The sequence below is a fragment of the Maylandia zebra genome, linkage group LG19, assembly GCF_041146795.1.
Source record: "Maylandia zebra isolate NMK-2024a linkage group LG19, Mzebra_GT3a, whole genome shotgun sequence".
In the NCBI taxonomy this organism is placed as follows: domain Eukaryota; kingdom Metazoa; phylum Chordata; class Actinopteri; order Cichliformes; family Cichlidae; genus Maylandia; species Maylandia zebra.
The window spans coordinates 28,484,430-28,506,528 of NC_135185.1; the positions used below are offsets into that span (position 1 = coordinate 28,484,430).

General features: G+C 43.3%; 1 protein-coding gene across 3 annotated transcripts; it reads left to right on the forward strand.

Moving 5' to 3' along the window:
* The first annotated feature begins 37 nt into the window (after nucleotides 1-37).
* On the forward strand, nucleotides 38-22,093 carry rtn1a (reticulon 1a). 3 transcript variants are annotated; one of them, XM_004540567.5, is made up of 9 exons: nucleotides 38-451; nucleotides 10,458-11,180; nucleotides 11,534-12,208; nucleotides 19,386-19,593; nucleotides 19,709-19,847; nucleotides 19,939-20,008; nucleotides 20,334-20,380; nucleotides 20,464-20,522; nucleotides 21,228-22,093. In XM_004540567.5, exons 1-9 carry the CDS (start codon nucleotides 229-231, stop codon nucleotides 21,268-21,270), a joined length of 2,187 nt encoding a protein of 728 aa, XP_004540624.2. In that variant the 5' UTR covers nucleotides 38-228; the 3' UTR covers nucleotides 21,271-22,093. The 3 variants fall into 3 exon arrangements, with proteins under 3 accessions (XP_004540624.2, XP_004540626.1, XP_004540627.1); XM_004540569.4 differs by lacking the exons at nucleotides 38-451; nucleotides 10,458-11,180; nucleotides 11,534-12,208 and adding an exon at nucleotides 14,134-14,531; XM_004540570.3 differs by lacking the exons at nucleotides 38-451; nucleotides 10,458-11,180; nucleotides 11,534-12,208 and adding an exon at nucleotides 17,597-17,696.
* The last annotated feature ends 6 nt before the right edge of the window (nucleotides 22,094-22,099 follow it).

The following is a 22,099-nucleotide window of genomic DNA, read 5'->3' on the forward strand; positions in this document are numbered from 1 at the left end:
CTCCTTCTCCTCTCGCTCTCGCTCTCGACTGCACCGCCTCATCTGTGGCGTCCACAAACCCCGGTCTCAGCTGACAGACGCCAGCCAGGAGCCGCACTATTGTTGTTGTTGTTGTTGCGCGGTTTTCTCCGTCACACATCCTAGCGCAAACGATTACGGCAGAGAGAGAAGCGGCAGCAGCTTTGTGTAGCTAGTATAATATCATCTGTCCGACGACAGGAAAAAGGCATGTCTGCGCAGCCCGGTGAGGAGCTAGGCTCGGAGGGGAAGTGGTTTGGGGATGACTATGAGAGGAACGGCCTGTTTGGTAACACACAGAGCCGCTTCGGCGAGCTGCGCGAAGAATTGAAGCCGAGAGGCGGCGACGCGTTGGGCGACCTGGATCAACAATTTCATCCTTTCCAGGACGACGGGAAAAGGCCTCCCGTTGCTATGGAAACTGCATCTACAGGTAAAGCTTGCACTTATTGCCCTTAAATGCTTAAATATGTGACAGTTTATAATCAGTCTAGCCACGTTACGTGTCTTCTTTTTCAGAAGGTAACAGGACGATGTTACGGTGTGAATAAATACAGTGTGAGGGACGCAGGCGAGAGCATTTATCAGAGAATTAGCGTTACGACAGACGGCTTGTCTGTAAGCCCGGGATAAAACTTCCGAGCTCGAAAACAAAAACAAAGCCAAGAGGAAGCAACTTCAGTGATGCCGTAGGGGAAAAAATGGCAGACATATTTCCAAACTAAACTCGGCAACAGCCCTTTATAGTTATGAAACGTCATATAGCTCATGACCGAGTGGTTTTCCGCTCAGGAGACAAGAATCTGCTTGGATAAAGGCAATACCAAATAGCCTGTTGAACTCTGAATGGCCTGTTCATTACCATAACTACTGTATCATCTCGTACATGTGGGCTAGGTCTACATCTATATTAGAAATATTTGCTTGTTGAGAAGGTGAGGCTACAAATTACAGGCCTTAGCTTACAAAGCCAGTGTCTGGATAGAAAGAGAACAGCTTAATCCCTAAGCACAAGATTTCATTAGTCCAGTAACAAAACTAAAAATACAAAAAAGAATGGGTAACAGAGAGGACACGTTTATAACATAGATGAATAAACATGAAAGAACCTAATATAATGATAATAATAATAATAATAATAATAAGAACTCACGAACTAGATGAGTTTGGAAAGGTTTTGGGAACTTTAGGGGAGTTGTTGTCTGTCTTTTATATTTATGCGCGAGAGAGGGGTTACATGATGCATCCCAGTTTTTGTGTGCACCTCCGTGGATAGTGTCAGTGATGTCATCACATTGCTGGATGCTGGACTTTGTGATAAGATAAGGCAGACCTTGGTTCTGGATCCGTCATCATTCTCCTTAGCACTGCTCATCTCAAGCTGCTATTTTTAATCCTTAACAGTGTTCACTGTTCACTTGGCGAGCAAAACTAGAGCCCTGCACTTTTATTCACCAATCCACTGAAAAATTCATGAGCTTGTGCTTTAAAAAAAAGAAGAAAAAAAAGAGCTGCCCAGTTTTTCTTCCTTGCTGCTCAGGTTTTTCACATTTCACTTGCTGCTGCTTCTGCAGCAGCTGCTCCAAAACAGAAAAGAAAACATCTAGCCACTGGTAAATCCTTTAAGGACAACAGCATAGCTGAATGCTTAAATTGGACTTAAATCCTTTGATGCACAGAGTTGTCCATGACAGTATCCAAATCTGAATTGTGCAGTAGGAAAACCGCTTGGAAAATTGACATAAAACACACAGAAACGCTGCTGAAGCGTTTAAAGCAAGTCAGTGTGACATTTTAAACTGGCTTGTCAGCGTTTGTCCTCGTGTTCTAGAAGACGTAAACAGAGCACTTGCTCTACTTTTTGGCATTCTGTGCCAGACAGGCTCAAACATGGGTAGGTGCATGCAGACAAACACACACACACACACACACTTTGTTTTGGTTCCTAAAAGAGGAAAAGAATAGCTTTGTGCTGTTCCTCGGACTCCCATTGAGCCGTATCCATACCAGTGAAGTAATCCACTTTGTCAGTTATGTTCTTGGTGGGAACAGTGCAGATCTCATCACATCTAGCAGGGCAGAGAGGACGTTTCACTCTTATGTAGTCATGTTATCATCCAGTCTGATCTTTGTCAAAGACATTCACTCCTAAAAGTCCACTCATGCTTTTCTTTTTCTCTTCTCTGCGTTGCTGAAAAAATAGTTTTGAGGTTGGAATTTTTTTGGCTTTGAACAAAATGAGATTGGAAACCATATCTTTCTGCAGATAATCAATCCATGTCTGTTCTAAATCATGTTCACAGCTCTGATGTACCCACAGACCCCGATAATGCTGATTTCAGCCGTATTAAATCACCACAGGGCAGAACCTTATCCTCGGATCGGATAACCTCTTTGATCTAAAAGTTTCCCATCCTATAAAAGTTTCAAGAGTCACGAGAAAAGGAAGGAGCGGAAGGAGCTCTGACCAGCTCTGATGTGCTGCGAGAACACAACAGTTGGGTTTGGTTGTTCTGTAGCAGATGGTGTTTCTGATAGCTTGGGCCTGAATTCTGCCAGTGAAGAAAAAAACTGAGCACATAAGATACACAAACAGTGACACTGCCTTTACTTTTTCATAACTCCTCCTGGTGCATCATTTTATCACAACCTGAAAAAGCATATCGGTCATAAGAAACTTTCTACTCCAATCCAGTGGCTGATGGGTGGATTAGACTCACGTTTTTCTCCTTTTAGCACAGATCAGTGACAAGGATGAGACAGCATATGTCTGGCTGGGACTTTTCCATATCTTTGAGATAGAAAAAGCACTTAGTGGACTGCATAAGCCAGCACAGTGCTTTTAGCCGTGAGAGCTGTTCCCAAGGGGAGGGGGGAGGGGGTAAGCAGTACAAGGTCTTTTCAGAGCAGATGATAAAGATGCAAGATAAAATAAGAAAGAAGGGGGCTTAATGGTTAGAGAGGTGAAGCTGTGATGACAAGGCTGGTGTTTCAAAAGGCTGGCGTGATGGGAAAGAGTAAAAATATGATAGACAACACTTTCCTTTAAGGTTAACTTTAACTTGGTATCTTATGGTCAGCTGTGAGTGTTTCTGCTGTTGCATGAGCCTTACATATCTTAATAATAGTTCATCTGTCCACCTTTTCTTCAGCAATCTTGATAACTCAGTCAAACTTGGTGGATGCAATGCTGAAGAGCCGAGCGAGTGCGTTGATGAACCTGAGGTTCAGTGCATAATTGCCCATATTCTGGCTGCAAGTTGCTGTCTGTTACCCATGCTTCCTGTATATTGACTGCTGACTACTCCATTCTGTGTGTAGGAGTGGCATCCACAATCGCCACGCTCTCCACGGCAATGTTTATATTCAATTAATGCATCCTTATGCCAGTCCTCTTTTCACAACCATAATTTTTAGCTTGTCTGTGTGTGACACGTTTAGGAGACATCTGTAAATTGTAGCTTTAAAGAATTAACCTGGGTTGCAGTCCTTCTGAGTTGGCACTAGTTTTAATAATGTGTAATCTGGATTTACAGTCTCCTGGACCTGTTACCTAATGCTGAGGCATATAAGGACAAATAAAGGTGTGGTAGACCAAACTCAAGAAGCTCTTTTGAAGAGGGACCATATAAAAGCATTAGTGCGCTCATTATATCAATAAGTCAACATTTTAGATCCCATGTGTTCACCCGGAAGGCAATTCAAAGCCAACATGTGAAACATGATGCCATGTATCTGATCTTACCAGCTCTCTAGCGCTGAGCAGAGAGTCCTGAGTAATCCCTGGGCATAGTGCGAAAGTGCTCTCGGGATTAGAATTACTATCAACAAAGGCACTCACAACGAGCATTGACCATTAGTTTTTTTTTGTGTGTGGGCGTGTAAATTATGGTAGTCTTTGTCAGCTTGCCTTCCTACCTGCATCCACACTTTTAAAAGCGAATTGCTGTTTAAAAGTCACGCTAAATTGACCCGATGAGAGCGGTGTGCAGACGCTCGGTCTGGATCCTCCCACATTCTCTCTATTCATCCATAAAGCTTCATCCAAGCAGGAAAGATAGAATCAATACACTGGAAGACAAGCACTGTATAACAGCTACATTCTAAATGGGGATAGATTTTATTTAAACTGCCTCTAAATGGATTTATTTTTGACAGAGGCTGCTGGAACAATAAAAATTGTCCTGGTGGCCTTAAGTGATTTTTTTTTAAACAGTGGTGGATTCACCAAACATTTCTTACAGTAATTGTATGCCCTTGTCATTTCGGATCAATGCAGCAGAGCACTTGAATCCATCTGCCCAGCTGCTCTCCTATCGACCTCAGCTCTCAGTATAGGCTGTTTTTGTGCACCCCTTTTTTTCTTTTTCTTTACCATCATTAAAATGTGGTACTCAGTGATTGGTATTCATCTGCTTGTACATGAACTTAAATGTAATAGCCAGAGCTTTTAGAGCCAGAGACCATTACAACTTTAACTTCATTTAAACACTGATATACAAAAGACTCAATTTAGAAATCTATTATTATACCAGCTACCAGGAAATCATAGTGAACCCTAGAGTTATAATTTCAATCATCCACATCAATCACAAAAGGCAAATACTTAACTTTCTTCATAAAATACCACCAGTTAGTTAAATAAATTTACCAGCATGTAAACCACTTGTGCTCTGCTAACACACTTACAAAACCCAATAAAGGGAAACAGAAGAATAAAAACAAGTGAATAATATGCACTTCCATGTACTTTTGGCTTATTTAAATGTTTTGTGATTTTGACACATGCACATGTCTTTGGATATAGTCCATGTTTAGCATGTTTTTGTGCAGTTTTTGTCTTTCCGGTAAAGAAAGGACAACTTGTAGGAAGTTCAAGCCCCAAATGCACAGATGGGTTGAAAGAAGAGCACTGTAATAGAGCCATTTCCACAAGGTCATATGGTGAAAGAGAACACCTGAAAAGTAACACCATTGCTCATTGGGTCATGGGTGGAGTAATGGATTCCTAACAGAGCTGTGAAGTCAGAGATGCCTAAAGGAGAAGCTCAAATACACTATATGTTTTTGAAGAACTGCACTTTTGGGGGGGGGGGGGGTTGGGATTTTACTTCCGTACACCACAACACTTGAACTCAAACAATAAAGATTATTTTAAGTGTAGACTGTCAGCTATAATTCAAAAGTATTGCCCTAACTGACGTTTGATACACAGTCCCCAATATTTAGAAGTTCAAAATGAATGGAACAAACTAAAATTTTTAACTGTAAAGATTGTTATTTATGCTTGGATAAAACTCTTTTTCAGTAAATGACTGGCTGATGTCACATCACCACATGTTGTGTTTCCTCCCTTGTTAAGCTTGTCGCTCTGCCTTAAGTTTGGTCTTCGGTAACTAAAAAACATTCTGTTGGGTTGAGATGAGGTGACTTGGTCAATGAAGAATATCTCATTTAGGGGTGGGCGATATAAACGATATACGATAGAAACTATATAAATTTGGCCAACGATAGAGATTTTGACTATACCGCTCTACCGCGATAGCGCATGTTGATGATGTCATCAAGCTGCACCTGTTTTGGTCAAAAGCATCGCAGCGGCTACAACCATTATCATCGGCAAATTGTGCCGCACGACAGTCATAGCAAAGAGATGAAGCACTTTTGAAATATGGGGAAAGCCAAAAACTGCGCTTCCTCCACTTCCGTAACATTGATTCATTAATGTTGAATTCTCTCGCAGCTGTTCTATTCCCATGTTGTTGCAGTATATTAATAACTAACCTCGTATTATGGATGAATAATCTCAGTTGTTCTCCTGACTGAAGTTTGGCCCATGTATAGCATCCTGCTATGCGATTGCATTTGTGCCTGACCACCAGAATCCCTCACGTTAACTTTTATCGAGTGGGAAAAAAAGTTGGCGTTCATCCTCCAGCTTCACTGTGCTAATGTTATGCTAACATAGCTGTGTCGCTAGCAATCACGTAGCACAACATTATATACCAGGTAGTCCAACTTCAGTAACCCTGCAAACGTCACTGCTGTTTAGTTTTCTGTCTTCATTTATGTTGGAAGTTGTAGCAGAGCTGTACGTTTTAATTAGTTTCAAAAATCTCTCAGAACATGGTATGTCATGTTTAGGTGGAAACTAGCGAGCTAACTTCCTGTTAACTTGTAACTTCGTTGAATGTATTAAATTCTGTTTTCATCGATGCCTGGATGTTAAACTTAATTGTTACACCTGGTAAAGCAGCAACGCTGATCATTTTATTAAAGATGAAAGAATTTAGACCGTTTTTAACTCTCAGTGTTCGTTTGACTTAGGGACCTGAAGCCCAGATTACTCCGCGAAGCTCCTCACTACGGCAGCCGTAATGCTCTGACAATCCATCAAGCAGTGCTGCTTACCAAAGTTTTTAAGTGCCTTATAGTGTGGAAAATACATTATACAGAAGAAAAGAATATATCGCAATATATATCATTACTGCACATGCTTCAAATTATACCGCGATATGCTTTGGGTATTTATCCATCTGAACTGTGAAGAGCTGTCAGATCAGTTTTGCAGCATTAGGCTGAATTTGAGCAGAGAGCACAGCCCTACACACTTCATAATTCATCCTACTGCCTCTTATCAGCAGTCACGTCATCAATAAACATTAGTGACCCGGTTACACTGGCAGCCATACATGTCCATACCATAACATTATCTCCACCATGACAGATGGTATGCTCCAGATTATGGGCTGTCTCTCAGTTTTTTCCATACAATTCTGCTCCCATTATTAAGGTAGAAGTTAATCTTGGTTCCATCTGAAAACAAATTCTCTCTTTTAGGTGTTTTCTTGCAAACTCTAATCTGGCCTCCTTCTTCTTGAGTATAACCAGTTTTCATCTTGTTGTATACGATTTGTATTTGCATTCATTTGCATCCACATCTCTTTGGACCTCATATTGAGAGTTCCAGTGATGCCAAATATAAGTTCCTGCTTAATTTGACAATTGTAATTCCTAAGCAGTTAATCCAGTACTTTAGTTAAAGCACTTGAATTACAGGTGAAACTCCATCTCCAATCACCTCTTGATTTAGTTTTTAAATCTCAAATCCTGTGGGCCGTACAGAGGCATAAATTCCCCCCAAAAAGTCATCATCCAAAGGCTTATGAAACTAACTGTATGACTGGGACTATTGAGGGTCTCTGTGTGCTCGGACAGTGCAGACAGACAGACTTATGCCAGAATGTCAGTCCAGCTTGTTCTACGGATCATGGAATCAGCAGCATGCCTTTTGACTCTTTCCTGCACTGCTGCCTGCAAGGAGTGAGGCACCATGATGCTCGAGTCTGTAGGCATGCTTTGTGGGGGGGGAAAGCGACATTTCTTTTTGCATCTCCTCATTTTCAAAGTTTCTTTTTTAATGCTTTTTCGTTTTTATTGCACACTGAATGACTGCCATATAGGCGGCTCAGTGCACCTTTATTTCCAGTGCTAATATATTCATGTTGCAACTCCAAACCCTTTTGATATCTGTGCTCACATTTGTGTGTTGCCTGATAATTAGGAGCCCATGCCTTGGTGTAGCACAGATTGTCAGGCTGCATTAGTTTCAGAGCTGCACTGGCTGCACAGAGGACAACAAAGGGACTGCCCATTCACAGCACTGCGCCATCCTTTCAGTGACATGATTATGTTGTGTGAGCTGAGAATTCCTCTGTTGTCTTTTCCAATCCTGTCCCAACTGCAGTAAGGCATTCGTTTCAGCCTTATGGGTTTTTTTTCCCATTGTCTGGGTGCTATATCAGATCAGCAGATTCAAAATGCCCTCAATCTCCACCAAGTTTGTCAAGCGGCTGCTCAGAGCAGCTGCTCTCATGGCGGTTAAAGACAGAAATCGTGCCTCTTAATTGTTGAACGTGCTGTTGAACTGTATTTCCTGTGTTGTTATGTAAAAATGCTTGATATAGATGGAAGCAGTGGGGGTGTTGCCTACAATCAACAGGAGCATGAGCAGTTCCCAGTTTGGGAGATGACCTTGCTTCACAGTTTTTAGTGGCTTTAAGTGCTTCCCACTGCACAGCATTTGTACAGTGAATCAGTGAGTGTTAAGATTATGATGCTGTTGCCTGTGGGACGATTGATGGGACCTATACCATAGTAGTGGACTAAGAGGATTACATGTTGCTTCACTTTAGCAGTACATCAAGGGCATTCATGTTACTGAGCTGAATATGGCTCAACAGCAACCTATTGAAAAACGTGTTGACCTGCTTTGCTTTCCTTCCGTGCCACATCACGCTTTCCCCTGTATCTCAGTTTGTGTGTGTAGTGTTTATGTCCCTGTACTGCGGTATGATCTATTGTTAATGACTGAGGAAGCAGCAGTTGGAAGGACAGCCGAAGGAAAGGGTGGCGGGGCTTTTCAGAGGAAGCAAAGGGAGGGACGGGACGTCCTGACCTGTTGGGTCTTCTGTCAGTCAGTCTGCATCCTCCAGAGCTAACCCGAAGGCTGCTATTTAAAATCTTACCCCCTCATCCAGCCCAGCAGCTGGATCCAGCCTATTTATAGCCTCACCGCTGCCCTGGGAGAAGCAAGGCTGGAGAGCAGGGGGGAGGAGCTGGATTTGTGGAAGCATAAACTCTGATTTGTACACAGCATAATACAAATATTAACATTATATGGTATATAGTTTGTATTTTTGTGGGACTACTGTGATTGCTGATGTTCATTTTATACACATGTTGCACAACTAAAACTGGTATAGGGTGAACAGATTCCAACAAACTAAATGTGGGGCAAAGAGTAGGCATGTGTGGGACAAAGTGGAACAATACTAAAAAAGGGTAGGCTGAAACTGAAGAAATACACAAACTATCCAGACATGTTTGGTTAGGGATGTACCCATAGACCTGCAGATGTGTCTCTTTCAGCCATGTTTACTTTTATAAAGTAGAACCAATAAAAATGTCGGACATTGTCTCAATATGTGTGACAGGAGGATGAGATAAAAATGTTGCAGTTTTATATGAAGTGGGACTCTTTGTCAACTTAGACTGGGAAGTTTGACATGAATTCTTCAGTTGATCCAAATTTATTAAAAGTTTTGCCCCGTCCCCTGCCCTTCCCTGAGCCTGGTTCTGCTGGAGGGGAAAAAAAGGATCTTCTTCCTTCCTACTGCCACCACGTGCTGCTAATAGTAGGACATTTGATTGTTGGTCTTCGTCCTACCTTAAGGCAACTGTTGTCATTTGGCGCTATAAAAATAAAACTGAATTGAAATTAAAGTCAGGAAATGGAAATACTTGACTTGACCTTTGCTCCTGATTCTTAATGTTCTGACATTCCTTCCTGTTTTATGTGACATTATGTGTCATTGTTATGGGTGTTTATTAAAACCATATTAAATTAAATTATTAAAAAAATATTTAAAACATTTATGGAATATTAAAATACGTGAAAAACATCATGGTTGTGGGAAGCCAACAAGCCACTGCTTTAGCACTGGGAGTATCCTATCAGTAAGCAAACTTCATTACAATATAAACTAAAACACCGCATTAATGAAGCATGGACATTCAAATTTATAAAGTGAGTCAACTCCAACTACAGCTCATGTCTGACTTGAACTGACTCACCTGCTTAAGCAGTAGAAATAGAGGACAGGACTACACTCCTGTAATGGGAGGCTAAAATACTAAATTAAATAATCCTAATATAAGCAGAAGTTGCCCGTCAGGACATACCTCTGTATTGTTACTGCTTATCCATATCTTCATGGATCAGTCTTAATATACATTACAGTGACTAGAAGCAACTGATGAAAACCTTTCAGCTCACCACAGAAGTGGATAAATCAGCCCAGTCCACAAAGGGACACACAGCACAGTCCAGAAAGACGGCAGGGAGTAGTCCTCACACCTGCCAGCAATCACCTGTTTACCACTTCAGTTTGCATTATGTGAGACTGGTTATTTTCCTGCCTGGTCCTCACCGTTCCTGTGCTGCATCATTAGCATGTGTGCATAAGCTCATTTTGATGACACTATTTTGTGAAGATGGAGAACTGGTGATTACAGAGTAGAAATGTGATTACAGAATACCCTTTGCTGGCATGATTTAGAACAGACTTTGGCTCCGACACTGTGTTTTTTGGGGGAGCCTGAACAATCCCCCTTTGTCCCTCGTCGGGTACAAGTACGCTCTGTTACCGCATCCCTCCTGATCTGCACAGACAGGCACCCAGTCTGACTGTGCTGCTTTCACAGCCCCTCTTTTTGGCAGCAGATCCAGCTGAAGCGCAGCCTTGTTTAACTGGATGTTTTCATTAATCAGACTGCTCAGGCACAGGCTGGTTTGATTCTGTGTGACACTTATCTGTCACCTAAGTTTCATGCCTCTCTCTCACTCTTGCTTTCTGTCTGTCTGGTTGTTTTTGTAGATGATCCCATGTCTGGCCTGTTCAGGAAGCCTATGAATGATGATGGTGATGTCTACACTTCCCTGCTGTCCAATCAGACCTTCACAACGGGCCAGGAAGCCTCCTACCTGTCTGACGACCTGAAGCCCTCTAGCCACGCTTCAGGTTCTTCTTCCTTGGATCACTTCTCAAGTGACACCTACAGCTTCAGCTCCAAGATGACTTCCAGCCAAGCTAGTGATGCAGCAAAATCTCTGCTGGGCTCAGATAAGACAGAATCCTACAACTACATGGACATCAGCCACGGCGACGAGCGCCCTGACCAGCAACAGGGGGCTCTGCACAACCTGCTGGACAAAGGCTCAGCTGGACATGACTTATTGGGCAGCTACATTGATAAGAATCCCAGAAGAGATGAGGATGATGAGGATGAAGAAAATCTAGGTCCGGCACTGGGCTCGCATTCTTTCCCCTATGTTGAGGAGCCATCTGATGAGGAGCTGGGAGACTACCGTTCCTACCGAAACCTAGGCGACACGCCACAGACGGCCAGCCCGGTGAAGATCACTTTGACCGAGTCCCAGCCAACAACTACTAAGGCAGAGCCGACGCCACACCCCCCCTCAGTCAATGCGTCTGAACGTGAAAGCGTCCTCAGTGTGGGCATACAGGGGGTCCCCACTGTCACGCTGTCAGAGCCAGAGGACGACAGCCCAGCCTCCACTCCCAGTGCTTCACCAACAAGTAGGCAAAGCACATAGTCACACACAAACACCTTTCACCTGTGCACTACATGGATAAAAGTCTGTAGCTTGGTATATCAGCATCAATACACACACACACACACACACACACACATTAGAATTACAGGTTAAGTTTTTTCTCTGTGGCTGGGGTGTGCAAATTACCATATTAATAGGAGAAAATGCTAACATTTAGCACTTGTAGACAGACTTTATTTGCTAAAAGAAAAGAGTTTTATTTATTCTTTCAAAAGTTATGTAATCTAGCTTTAAGTCATGTATGCACATACTGTGTGTCCAGATTTGCAAGGAAGACACTAATGCCTTCTTTTCTCTGGATTTTTTTGTGAGCAGAAAAAGATTTCCCCTCTCATGACATATTCAAGTCTGATGCAGTTTCCAAAAGCAGCCCAGGCACAAAGGGCAGTGGCAGGGACCATGATGGCAGCAGCGCAGAGTCTGGGGACTCTGAGATTGAGCTGGTGTCTGAGGAACCTCCTAAGGCCAGTAGCAACCCATTTGCCCAGCCACCTAAAAGCAAGGGCACGTTCAGCCAGCCTAACAACCCCTTTGACAGTCCCCCAGTTGCCAAGGGTGGTTTAGGCCTCGCTGGCAGTCACGCTCCACCCACAGCTTACAGCATACTGAGGGAAGAGAGGGAGGCAGAGCTTGACAGTGATCTCTTCATTGAGTCTGCGTCCGAAGAAAGCCCAAAGAGAGAGCAAGGCTTCAGTGGCCCCAAACAGGGAGTCAGCCCTCCCTCCCCCCTGGTTCCCACCACTGTCCCTCCCCGCAGTACCACTGAGGGGGCGCCCGTTGAGCCCCTGGTTTCAGAAAAGATCAAGAGCCCAGTGAAAAAGGAGGAGGATCGCCCTAGCAAACCAAAGCCCCCAACTGCGGCCGTGCCTCCCGAGGTGCGATCAGAAAAGCCCCACCAGGAAGACATGCACAAAATCACCAGCGAGGGCAAAGAAGACCTGGGAAAGCCTATTGCATCAACTTTCCTGGAGGGCTTTGATAAACAAAAAGGTGAGTCCTAAAACTGTTGCTGTTATATCTTCTTAGGTTTACACACAAACTTATAACTTATTTGTGATCTTTTATTTGTTGCTGTGCTCCCATCTTAAATACTAGCTGTCAGCTCATGGAACAAGTACTAATTTATCTGCTGGTGTTTATCATAGAAGCTACTTAATGGACTGCGTGTTTTGGCAATGATTTGTTGACAAGGCCGTGAAATAGCTGCTCAGTGTTTATCTCTGTACAAGGAGTGGGTGGGAAGGCTTGTCTTGCACTATCCCCACAATTGGTTCCCCCTGGTGGTGTATAGAAGGAAAAACAGAGAAAGGATATGGTGCTTTAAAATGCAAGGCAACTGAAAATCAGCTACAGTTTCAGGCCTGTGACTCTAATGATGCAAATGATAAGAATTACAAATGTGCAGGAGGGGGTGGAGGGCTTCCAGCATCTTGACAACATCTGGCTTCACACATCAGCCTTCAGCCCCCTGAGATTAGATAAGTCAGACATGCCACTCACAGTGAGCAGTTAATGCTGGATAGCCTGCACCTTTTGATCTCAGCAGGGCTATTTTGATTTCTATTGGCTGTTCTGGCTGTCAGTGTAAACAGCGGGTTTACATAATCCTGTGATGTCAAAACTGGGGCACTCTCTTACTTAAGAGCTTTGAAGGAATCCTCTTGAATCCCCCATGTTTGTAGAGCAAATAAAATAACCTCTGATTTAGATTTTTTTTTGTCTGCGTTGGTTCCTCTGTGGCCTCTAAGAAAGCATGGGTTGTACCGACACCCTGGTTGAATCAGGTGAATAGCTGCATGTTTAAAATGTAAACTGACACATTTCATAACAGCTGAATGCATTTGTTTTACTTTGTTTACTGAGGCTAGAAGAAGGTTCTGGAAATGCTAGTAAAAAGCAGGTCAGGTCTTTTTTTTATCTCCACCACTAGAGGGCATAGTGCACCTTTGTTATGTTAGGCTGTGTTGAAGGGGAGAAGATTTTGTTTGCATCAGTCCATGCACTTCCATACCAGTTGCCATAGCAACAGCGATGGGGGACCAGGTTAGCTTTTTCATTTCCTCTCCATGGGTATTGGCATGAAGGCCCGTCAAGCTTGTAGAGGAAGCAGAAGGTGTGAGGTGTGGCTGTCAGCGGGTGGAGGGGAGGAGGACTGAGGGGACAGGACTGGCAGCTTTGATGGGATTGAAAACTGGTATTAGCACATTGTTTTCTGTTCAACGTTGACACCACACAATGACTGTGCTCTTTAAGTTGCATTTTTACACATCCAACTTTGCTTTTTTCTGTCACATTTTCCAGCTTCATTTGCATTACAAATGTGTTCTGGAGAGGAAACCATAACACACAAACATCCCGAAGGCACTAAGCAAGGAGCATTGTGCTGTAAATGCACAGTGTCTCTTGTTATGAATTATTAAGAACAAGCACTTTGCCTCTTAATTTGCCAGTGAGTCATATTGGAAAAGGCTATTTTAATCTATGGCTACAATCATAAATTGTGTCATGTGCAAATACAGAATAACGAATCTGGATGGTTGCCATATTTTTCAATGCTCATAAAATATTCCATTGCATCCTGTCTGGTGTGCAGCATGACATCAGACTATAGAATTCCCTTTTTTCTTCTTTATTTAAGGCTGCACAGCATGTGGTATGTGCTATATTTAATGCGCATATTGCAAATGATTCAAATACATATGATGCCACACTGGAGCTACGACAAAAGCAGCTTTCTAAACACCACGTGACCCTGCATCCACCTAACCCTTCCGTTGCTTTTACCCCCACTATTACAAATTAGATGCTCTGTTAGGACTTTTATTGTGAAAGGAAAGAAGCTTCGATTGTCACCACCCCCCAAACCCCCCGGGCTCTTAATCATTGCATGGATGATTTGCTGCAGCAGAAACTGTGGTGTGGTGTTTACAATTTACCCCCCTCCACTCCATTCCCTCCACACAGACAGGCACATACGCACTTTCCCTTCTCCTTCTGTTTCTAGCCAGCACCGCTCCACAAGCATCAGTCTTTGTGCTCCGTGCGCCGGCAGCACCTTGGAAACCTTTCCTCCCTCCCTTCCTCCCTCTCTGTCGTCTCAGCCTCTCTCTCGCATCCTTTTTCGACTATTCATGCCTTTCTGGGATGAGTGAGTGAGTCGGTGCGACCGAAGAGCTAGGCAAAGAAGAAAACGGAGAGCAGAAAGAGAAAATCAAGAGAGAGAGAGAACAGGGACAGAAACTGATCACCAGCATGCAGGGAGCTGCAGACGTGACCAAGAAGGAATGCTCCTGGAGCAGTTGGAAAGGCCAGGGTACTGACGTGTTTACTGTGATTTGCTCATTTATTGTCTGTGCATACATTGTGGCCGTGGAGGGGTAACATGGTTATTTCTGCATGTAGGTTAAACATTCATGTGTGTCACCCTTGCATGTGTGGTTTGCATGTTACATATTAGCTGTAAGCGTACGGGATTCAAACTGTGCCGTTTGCTGTTCCACCTTTCTCACGGACACGCCCTTATGACGGATCGTTTCTTGTTTCATGTCTGTGCATCTCACAAAAAAAAGGAAAACAAAGGGAGGGGGAGGGGGGTGAGAGACGCTGCTTGGTGTTTTGGAAAATAACTGTATCCTCATCAGTGTGCTGGGAGCCATCTGTTTTGGGTGCATGGTAATATGGATGCTAGTGTCATGAACCAAGGCATATTGCTGTAATCACCCTCCCCGCTTTGCGACTGTGTAGGGAAGCTGGTTTATTATGGCGGATGCTCTGTTTTGTGCAACGAGGCAGTCACAGCATCCGAATGGCACTGACAGACTGTCTCCATGGTAACCAGGGCGCACCCAGTCCCATTACATCAGCCCTTTCTCTCTGGCCGCCATGGCACCTTGCAGAGACTGGGCCGGAGAAGAGCATCCTCCGGCCGTCTGTGCCAACAGCAAGGAAGAGCTTACAGAGGGGGCCGAGAGAGAAAATGGCGTCTTTTCCTCCACGCCGATTGTGGTTCATTATCTGTCGTCTTTTTAGGTCTAGTTAAGCCATAGAAACATGACAGACTGGTCTGTTTATTGTATCACAGCAGAGACCATAACAGTATCTGATTCAGGATGACAAAAACATCCTATTTGTTATTAATGTGCTGAGTCATTATACATTTAATTTGATCTACATCGATACCCCAGGCTGTGTAACATTATAGCCTGATGCGAACGATACACAGCATCAAGATCGCATCAAATTAAGTCACCGCAGTCAGCACAACAAAGGATGAAAGTGAGCTGATTTATCTTCTCCTTTTAAATGCCTGTGCATCATCATTTTGAAGCTGTAGGCATTTTTGTGTAGTCATTCTCATTGCCATACAAAATACTGATTCACTGCCACCAAACTCATCAGGGTTGATCAAACTATGATGTAGGCTTGTCCAGGGGTGAGTCATGGATACATGATGTAATCAAAATAATAAAAAATGACAGGTATACAAAACAGCTTATGGGTTTTCTATTGCACACTGTTGGCCAAAATATATTTTCTCCACTGCGGATGCTTTTCTATCTGCTGCCACCTGGAGAATTTAACTTTATAAAGTCACAGAGTTTTTAAAATTAAGAACACTAGTGGCAGCTCTAAAACCAACTGTCAAGACTGTATTAGCTTTTCAAATATTATAATAATCTTTTTTTAATCTTACACTGGGCCTCAGTGCAGCCCCTTAGCTCACCTTTCAAGCCAACTTCCTTGTGATTGAATGCCCCTCACAGTTCGAAGGTTTGGACAGCAGATGTGTGGGGTTTGATATGACTCTGACATGACCACATCAGAAAGATCCCATCCCCTGTTTTTCTCATCATAAGAGTAGAAAAAAAATATCTAAAACTGAGAGTCAGCGCAATCTGAAGTCTGAGCTATTAGTTCAAACCTCACTCTTTGATATGTTGGTCTTGTTTGATATGAACACAGTGCATATATATATATATATACATATATGGGTGTGGGTGTGTCTGCTTTCAGATAGTTTTAACAGTCTTAAGTTGTCATTGAGCTGTGTTAATATAGCATTAATATATTAACCAATATTAGAGAATAATAATGATCATGATGAGGTACCATCCCCAAGTCCAAATCACAGTGGCCGTGGTCCAAATCTTTCCCGACTCTCGGCTGTGAAAGATGGTTGCAACAGAAGTCTTGTTGCATGTTTTTTCCATCTGGCTGATGGCTCATTTCAGGCCACCAGGATGTCTTCAGTGATTTAATGAGGTCAGGCTAAACTAGTTCCACTACAGAAAAAGGGGGATGGGAAATCAAATTATTGGCACTGGTGTTAATCATTTTCTGTTTTGTTCTTTTTTGCTCAGTGTTTGTGTTCAATATCAGAGCAAATAATTATATCATCAGACTGGGCTGTCAGGCAGCATTTGTGCTTCCTGTGTACATTCAATCAGCTTCCCCCCGTCATCGCTGTACTTGGGATTTACATCGTGCTATCATACCTAAGGGTTTCCTTTATATGAATATCAGACTAAGCTGTTAAACAGGCTTTTGGTGAATGGGCTGCACTTGTGGTTCTACAGACCACTTAAAGTTTCTCATTCACCCATTCAAAAAAAAATGTGTAGGAGCCGAAGCTTTAGCGTCTTAAGAGACACAATGTCTTTTGATCAATATGAATTCAAACACTAATTTTGCTCGTGATGTGGTTGTTAACTGTCGACTTATAATGTATAAGCCTTTTAAACACTCACTTCTCTTCATTATACACTGACACAGCCTTGTCCACCCATAAGCCTTCTATTTAACCTGCTATTGTCCTTTTGTGCTCCACAATAAAGGGAGTGGCTGTTCATATGTCGGGTGCAAAGACACATTATGTGCCGATGTCTCCCCAGATTCGGAGAAAATGAATCTCTCTCTGTTCCCAAAGGAACGTTCTTTCCCCTCCCTTCCTGTCTCTCCATCTCTCACTGAACGGTGGGGAGAAAATGGAGCATGGTAACTATGGTAACTGCATCAGGCAGGTGCTCAGCAGCGCCATGCCACCAAAGCGTTTTAATGGAGCAGTCTAGGAAGATTATTAGCTGTCGTAAGTCAAATCGTGCAGTTTTAAGTCTTTTGGTTCTTCCACTCTGATGTGCTGACTTTTAAATTAGTGGCTGGTTGACGTTCTTTGTCTCATCTCAGCTAGTCTGCGCTTAAAGTCTGAGCATAAAAGCACTCCAACAGAGAACGAGTGTGTGTTTGCATGTGTGTGTGTGTGTGTGTGTGCTGGATTGCAATGTGGTTCTTTGGCAACCGCACCCCATACACGTCCCTCTCCATCCCTCAGCCCCCATTCCTGCTCAGGCGAATGCTGATTTGCTGGTGTGGCTGTAGCCCCTCCCCTCCTGTGCAGGGGGGGGACTCCCCTTTCACCGCTCTCCTTTTGTCCGTGGATAAAGCAACTGCCTCTTTCCCTGTTCAGCCATGGGAGCCGCAGGTCAGTACTCGCTTCTGCTGCAGCTAAAGCTTTTCAGTCTGCGTGCCATCTGTGCGGCGCATCACAGACCTCAGTCGCTGTTGCCTTGTCAACACCTGTCACCCGAGCAGAAATGTCTGTTGTTGATTTGTCTGCGCTACCTGTGCCTGCCCGTGTGTGTGTCTTTGTGTGTATTGAATGTGAGCATCTCCGTTCAAATCAGTAGCCACATGGAGAGCCGTGCCAGCAACAATGGATCGAATGGGGAGTGGTCCATGTGCAGCTGCTGTGACAATGAATGAGTCTTTGATTTCACAGTGGTGGTGTTGTTTGGGATAGGTCTTGAGCATTTTTGTAATGTATTTTAGTTACTAAGAAGACAAGACATGCTGTTTCACAGTGTGGGAACAGTGTGTGACGGAGCCGAGACTCACTCAGTGACAATCGTTGTTCTTTCACATCCAGGTTTAGCCTCCCTCTTTGGCATCTACAGATGCCTTTTAGTGGAGAGTAAAGATGGCCGTCATCACTATGCTGCTCACAGCTCCACAGCTAAAATTAGAGCGAGCAGGCAGGCAGGCGGACAGCACAGAGGAAGACACCCAAGAAACCCCAGCAGCGATCTTCTGTTCTTCGTGGGCACAATACCTTACATTAAACAGTTCTCCCTGCATGTCATCAAGGATTTAATGGCGTCCGTACTATAGTGGTTCTGTCTGGCTCGCAGTGGTAGCGGTGTGCTTGGAGTGGAGGGGCAGCCGGTTCAGCAGAGGTGAAAGGAGCAGCCGACAGTTCTCATGGAAACAAGCCCATGTTTCCAGCCGACTGCCAGAGGAGGACCCGTCGGCTGCTGGAGCTGTAATGGTACACTGAGCTAATCCTCAGTTATCACTTTGCTTTGCTAGTGGCTTTAAATTACAGGGCCCACCACCCAAAGAAGAACAGAAGGAAACCAGTGCAGCAAGACACATGACAGCCTGGGGGTATGTGTATATCCAAAATATTTCTTCCTGTATGAGGGAGCGTGCTTCACAGGAATCATTATGTTTTGCTGCATTAATGAGATCCTGATGCATCGTCATCCTTCATCATGATCCAGAGCTGCTGCTCTGACCAGATCACATTGAGCCATAATCTGTGAACTGCTGATAGTGCTTCTATTTCTGCTGCTGCGTTCAATGAGCTATAGGTCAATCATTAATTCTGCACTGTGAGCAGGCAGTGCAGGTGTACCTGGAGTGTAACGTGCCCGATGGTATGTATGTTTGTATACATATGAGACCCAACCAGATGCTCCTGATTTTAAGCACACGTCAGGTATAACAATGAAGCCCTCCGGCCTGGAGTGTCGCAACACAGATTGAAGCACTTGTTCAACTAGTCAGAGTCAGTTATTACCTTTGGAAAGGTCGCTCTATATATAGAGGTAAAGAAACTTAACCGGCACACCGTCACTGGGACACCTTCATTCTGCCTAACCTAATGAAAAGCTGGGTTATGAAGCTGGGTTAAAACAAGATAACGTGACAGCTCTCTGAGGACCCTGGGTTGTGAACAGCTTCCAGTAATTTGACCCAAATGTGTGGTGTGTAGACCGCTGCAGCCTAATCCAGTTTGTGAAACGTACATCTGTGGATACCAATTGAACCTAAAGAATGCTGGTTATGGATCCTAACACAGTTTACCTTTGTTCTGTCCTTCCCTCCCCAGCGATTGATCTGCTCTACTGGAGGAATGTGAAGCAGTCAGGGGCCGTGTTTAGCAGCGTGCTTCTGCTCCTCTTCTCCCTGACCCAGTTCAGTGTGGTCAGTGTCGGAGCTTACTTAGCCCTGGCTGCCCTCTCGGCCACCATCAGCTTCAGGATCTACAAGTCTGTACTGCAGGCTGTGCAGAAGACAGATGAGGGACATCCTTTCAAGTGAGTGGAAACAGTTGAAGAAAATGACCAGTTTGCATTAAACAGTCAGTGACATTCACATAATGGATGGCTGTGGACATGTATCACTTTTTTCTGCTCTCGTATATGTTACCAGGGCCTACCTGGAGATGGAAATCGCTCTGTCTCAGGACCAGATTAGTAAATATGCTGACAAAATCCTGCTCTACACCAACACCTGTATGAAGGAGCTCCGCAGGCTGTTCCTTGTACAAGATCTGGTTGACTCTTTGAAGGTTTGCATCACATTTAAAAGAAGATCACTGTTTGCTTTTTAGCCCTGCTGAGAAGTCTGCTAGCTCTAACTTTAACTACACTTTGTTTCAGTTTGCTGTTCTGATGTGGCTCCTGACCTACGTAGGCGCTCTCTTCAACGGCCTGACACTGCTCATCCTAGGTGAGCTCATCCTGACTTTCAGGCACTGCTGTTGACTCACTCACACTCCATCTGAAGCCTAATAATCATCCGAATACAGAGCCTTATATATTGGGAACTAAACAGAAGTATGACATGTCAGTCACCATGAGAGAGCACCAAATGCATTTATTGGAGGCATGTACTGCTCTATTTCATGTATGTGTTTGCTTTTCCAGTTTACCTTAGATAAGGGAAGTGGTTGGGGTGTGCTTGGCCTCCTGTTGAAACAACTTTTTTCCTGTTTTTAACATATTTCCACTTCAGGTCAGAGTACTTTAACCATTATTTTTCTGTGCCTCTGCAGCTGTGGTCTCCATGTTCACCTTGCCTGTGGTCTATGAGAAACATCAGGTAGGAATGCACATCAACTCAAGTCAGCTAAGGTTTGGAAAAAACATTGCTCAACTTCTAAAAAGTCTTTTTTTTGTTTTTAGGCACAAATTGATCAGTACGTGGGACTAATACGGACCCAGGTCAACTCTGTGGTGGGCAAGTGAGTGGCTGCCATTCAGTTATTTTATTTGAGGAACTTTTTTGCCAAAGAAAGGGGGGGAAAAAGTTTACAACTTACCAACTTTCATGTTTGTCTACTGCAAACAAATGAAGGAGAAGTACCTGCCATTTTCAGTGGTCACAGTCAGACTTCTCCAAAGTTGCTCAGTGTCCAGTATATAAGTGAACTTCTACTGGGCATCTTTCATATATTTATGCAACTCAGTGGTTCTCAAACTGTGGCATGGGCAAATGAGGAAAAACAAATATAGGTTTGCTGATGCTATTGCACATTTTATTTAACTAAAATTATCAGATACTATTGTTAATGATAAAAATATCAAAACTGTGGGATGTGAAAATACTAATTCTAACTGCTTAGCAAATTTACCTATTCTCCAGCCACTTTTGAAGAAATGAAAAGCCACAGATGTTTGCATTATGCCCAGGGTGTTTCTTTAAATAAACTCATCAACACCCCTCAAAAATCAAGGAGTTTTTAGGTTTGTAACTGCTTTTCATACCTAAATATGCACTTCCTGGACGCAGGTTGCTAATTTTAGTCAGACTCTACTTGCCGGGTCCATTGACTACCATAAAAAGAGAACACACAAAGTCATGCCCTCCTTAAATTAAAAAAAAATAAAATCCAGCGTAAACATCTTGCTGTTAACATAAAAATTAAATTCCTGTTTTCTCTGTCAAGGATCCAGGCAAAGATCCCTGGAGCCAAGAGGAAGGAGGAGTAGACCCACGTGTCTCGCCGAGAAGCTGACAGTCCAGTCCAGCTCGGAGTCAGGCCCACCGTTAAAGAGCCTGGTCGTCATCTGTGGGGCGTAGTGCTATGTCATCTTGGTGTTCTCTAAAAGCATCCACTGGAGAAGCCTTCACCTTGTCTATAGCAGTCTAATCACTAACACACACACAAACAGTCACACGTATGCACATAATCCTGTTTCTAGGTAGACAAGTACACAACTCGAAGACAAAAAAAGAAACTGACTTTTTTTGTGTTGCTTATTATGAAGTGCATGAAGTCGAGCCTTGGGTAAATAATATTTGATATCTTTTGTGCAGTTTTTAAAAGTCACGCTACATTTTTTGCTTTGCAGTGCTTACCACAAACTGTACGGTTTGGCACAAAATGGCTAAACGCCCACAGACGTGCTCTGCTGCCAATGTTGAATACCGCTTCATGTTTCTGAGTTAGCAGATGGGGCTTCTCTCAGTATATGTCAATATATATAAATATCCAAAATGATTTCCTTTTGGTGTTTCCAAGCACAAAATAATTTAACGATATGCGTCTTAGATGTGGTAATTGTAGGGTTTTTGCTTTTGTATAACCATAAGGAACAATACCCACGCTCATGTTTTAGGTACTATTGTACAACTTATGAAGACAAGGAGTATCTGGTGATATTTAGCTTGTTTGAATAACTGTCCAACTTTGTACTATGTTCAACTATACTCTGTAGTTCTTTAGACCCTGGACTCTTTAACTATTTGCACTCACAGTATGTATTTAATTACAAGAATAAGAAAAATAAATGTACCTTGGTGTAAAACTTCTCCAAA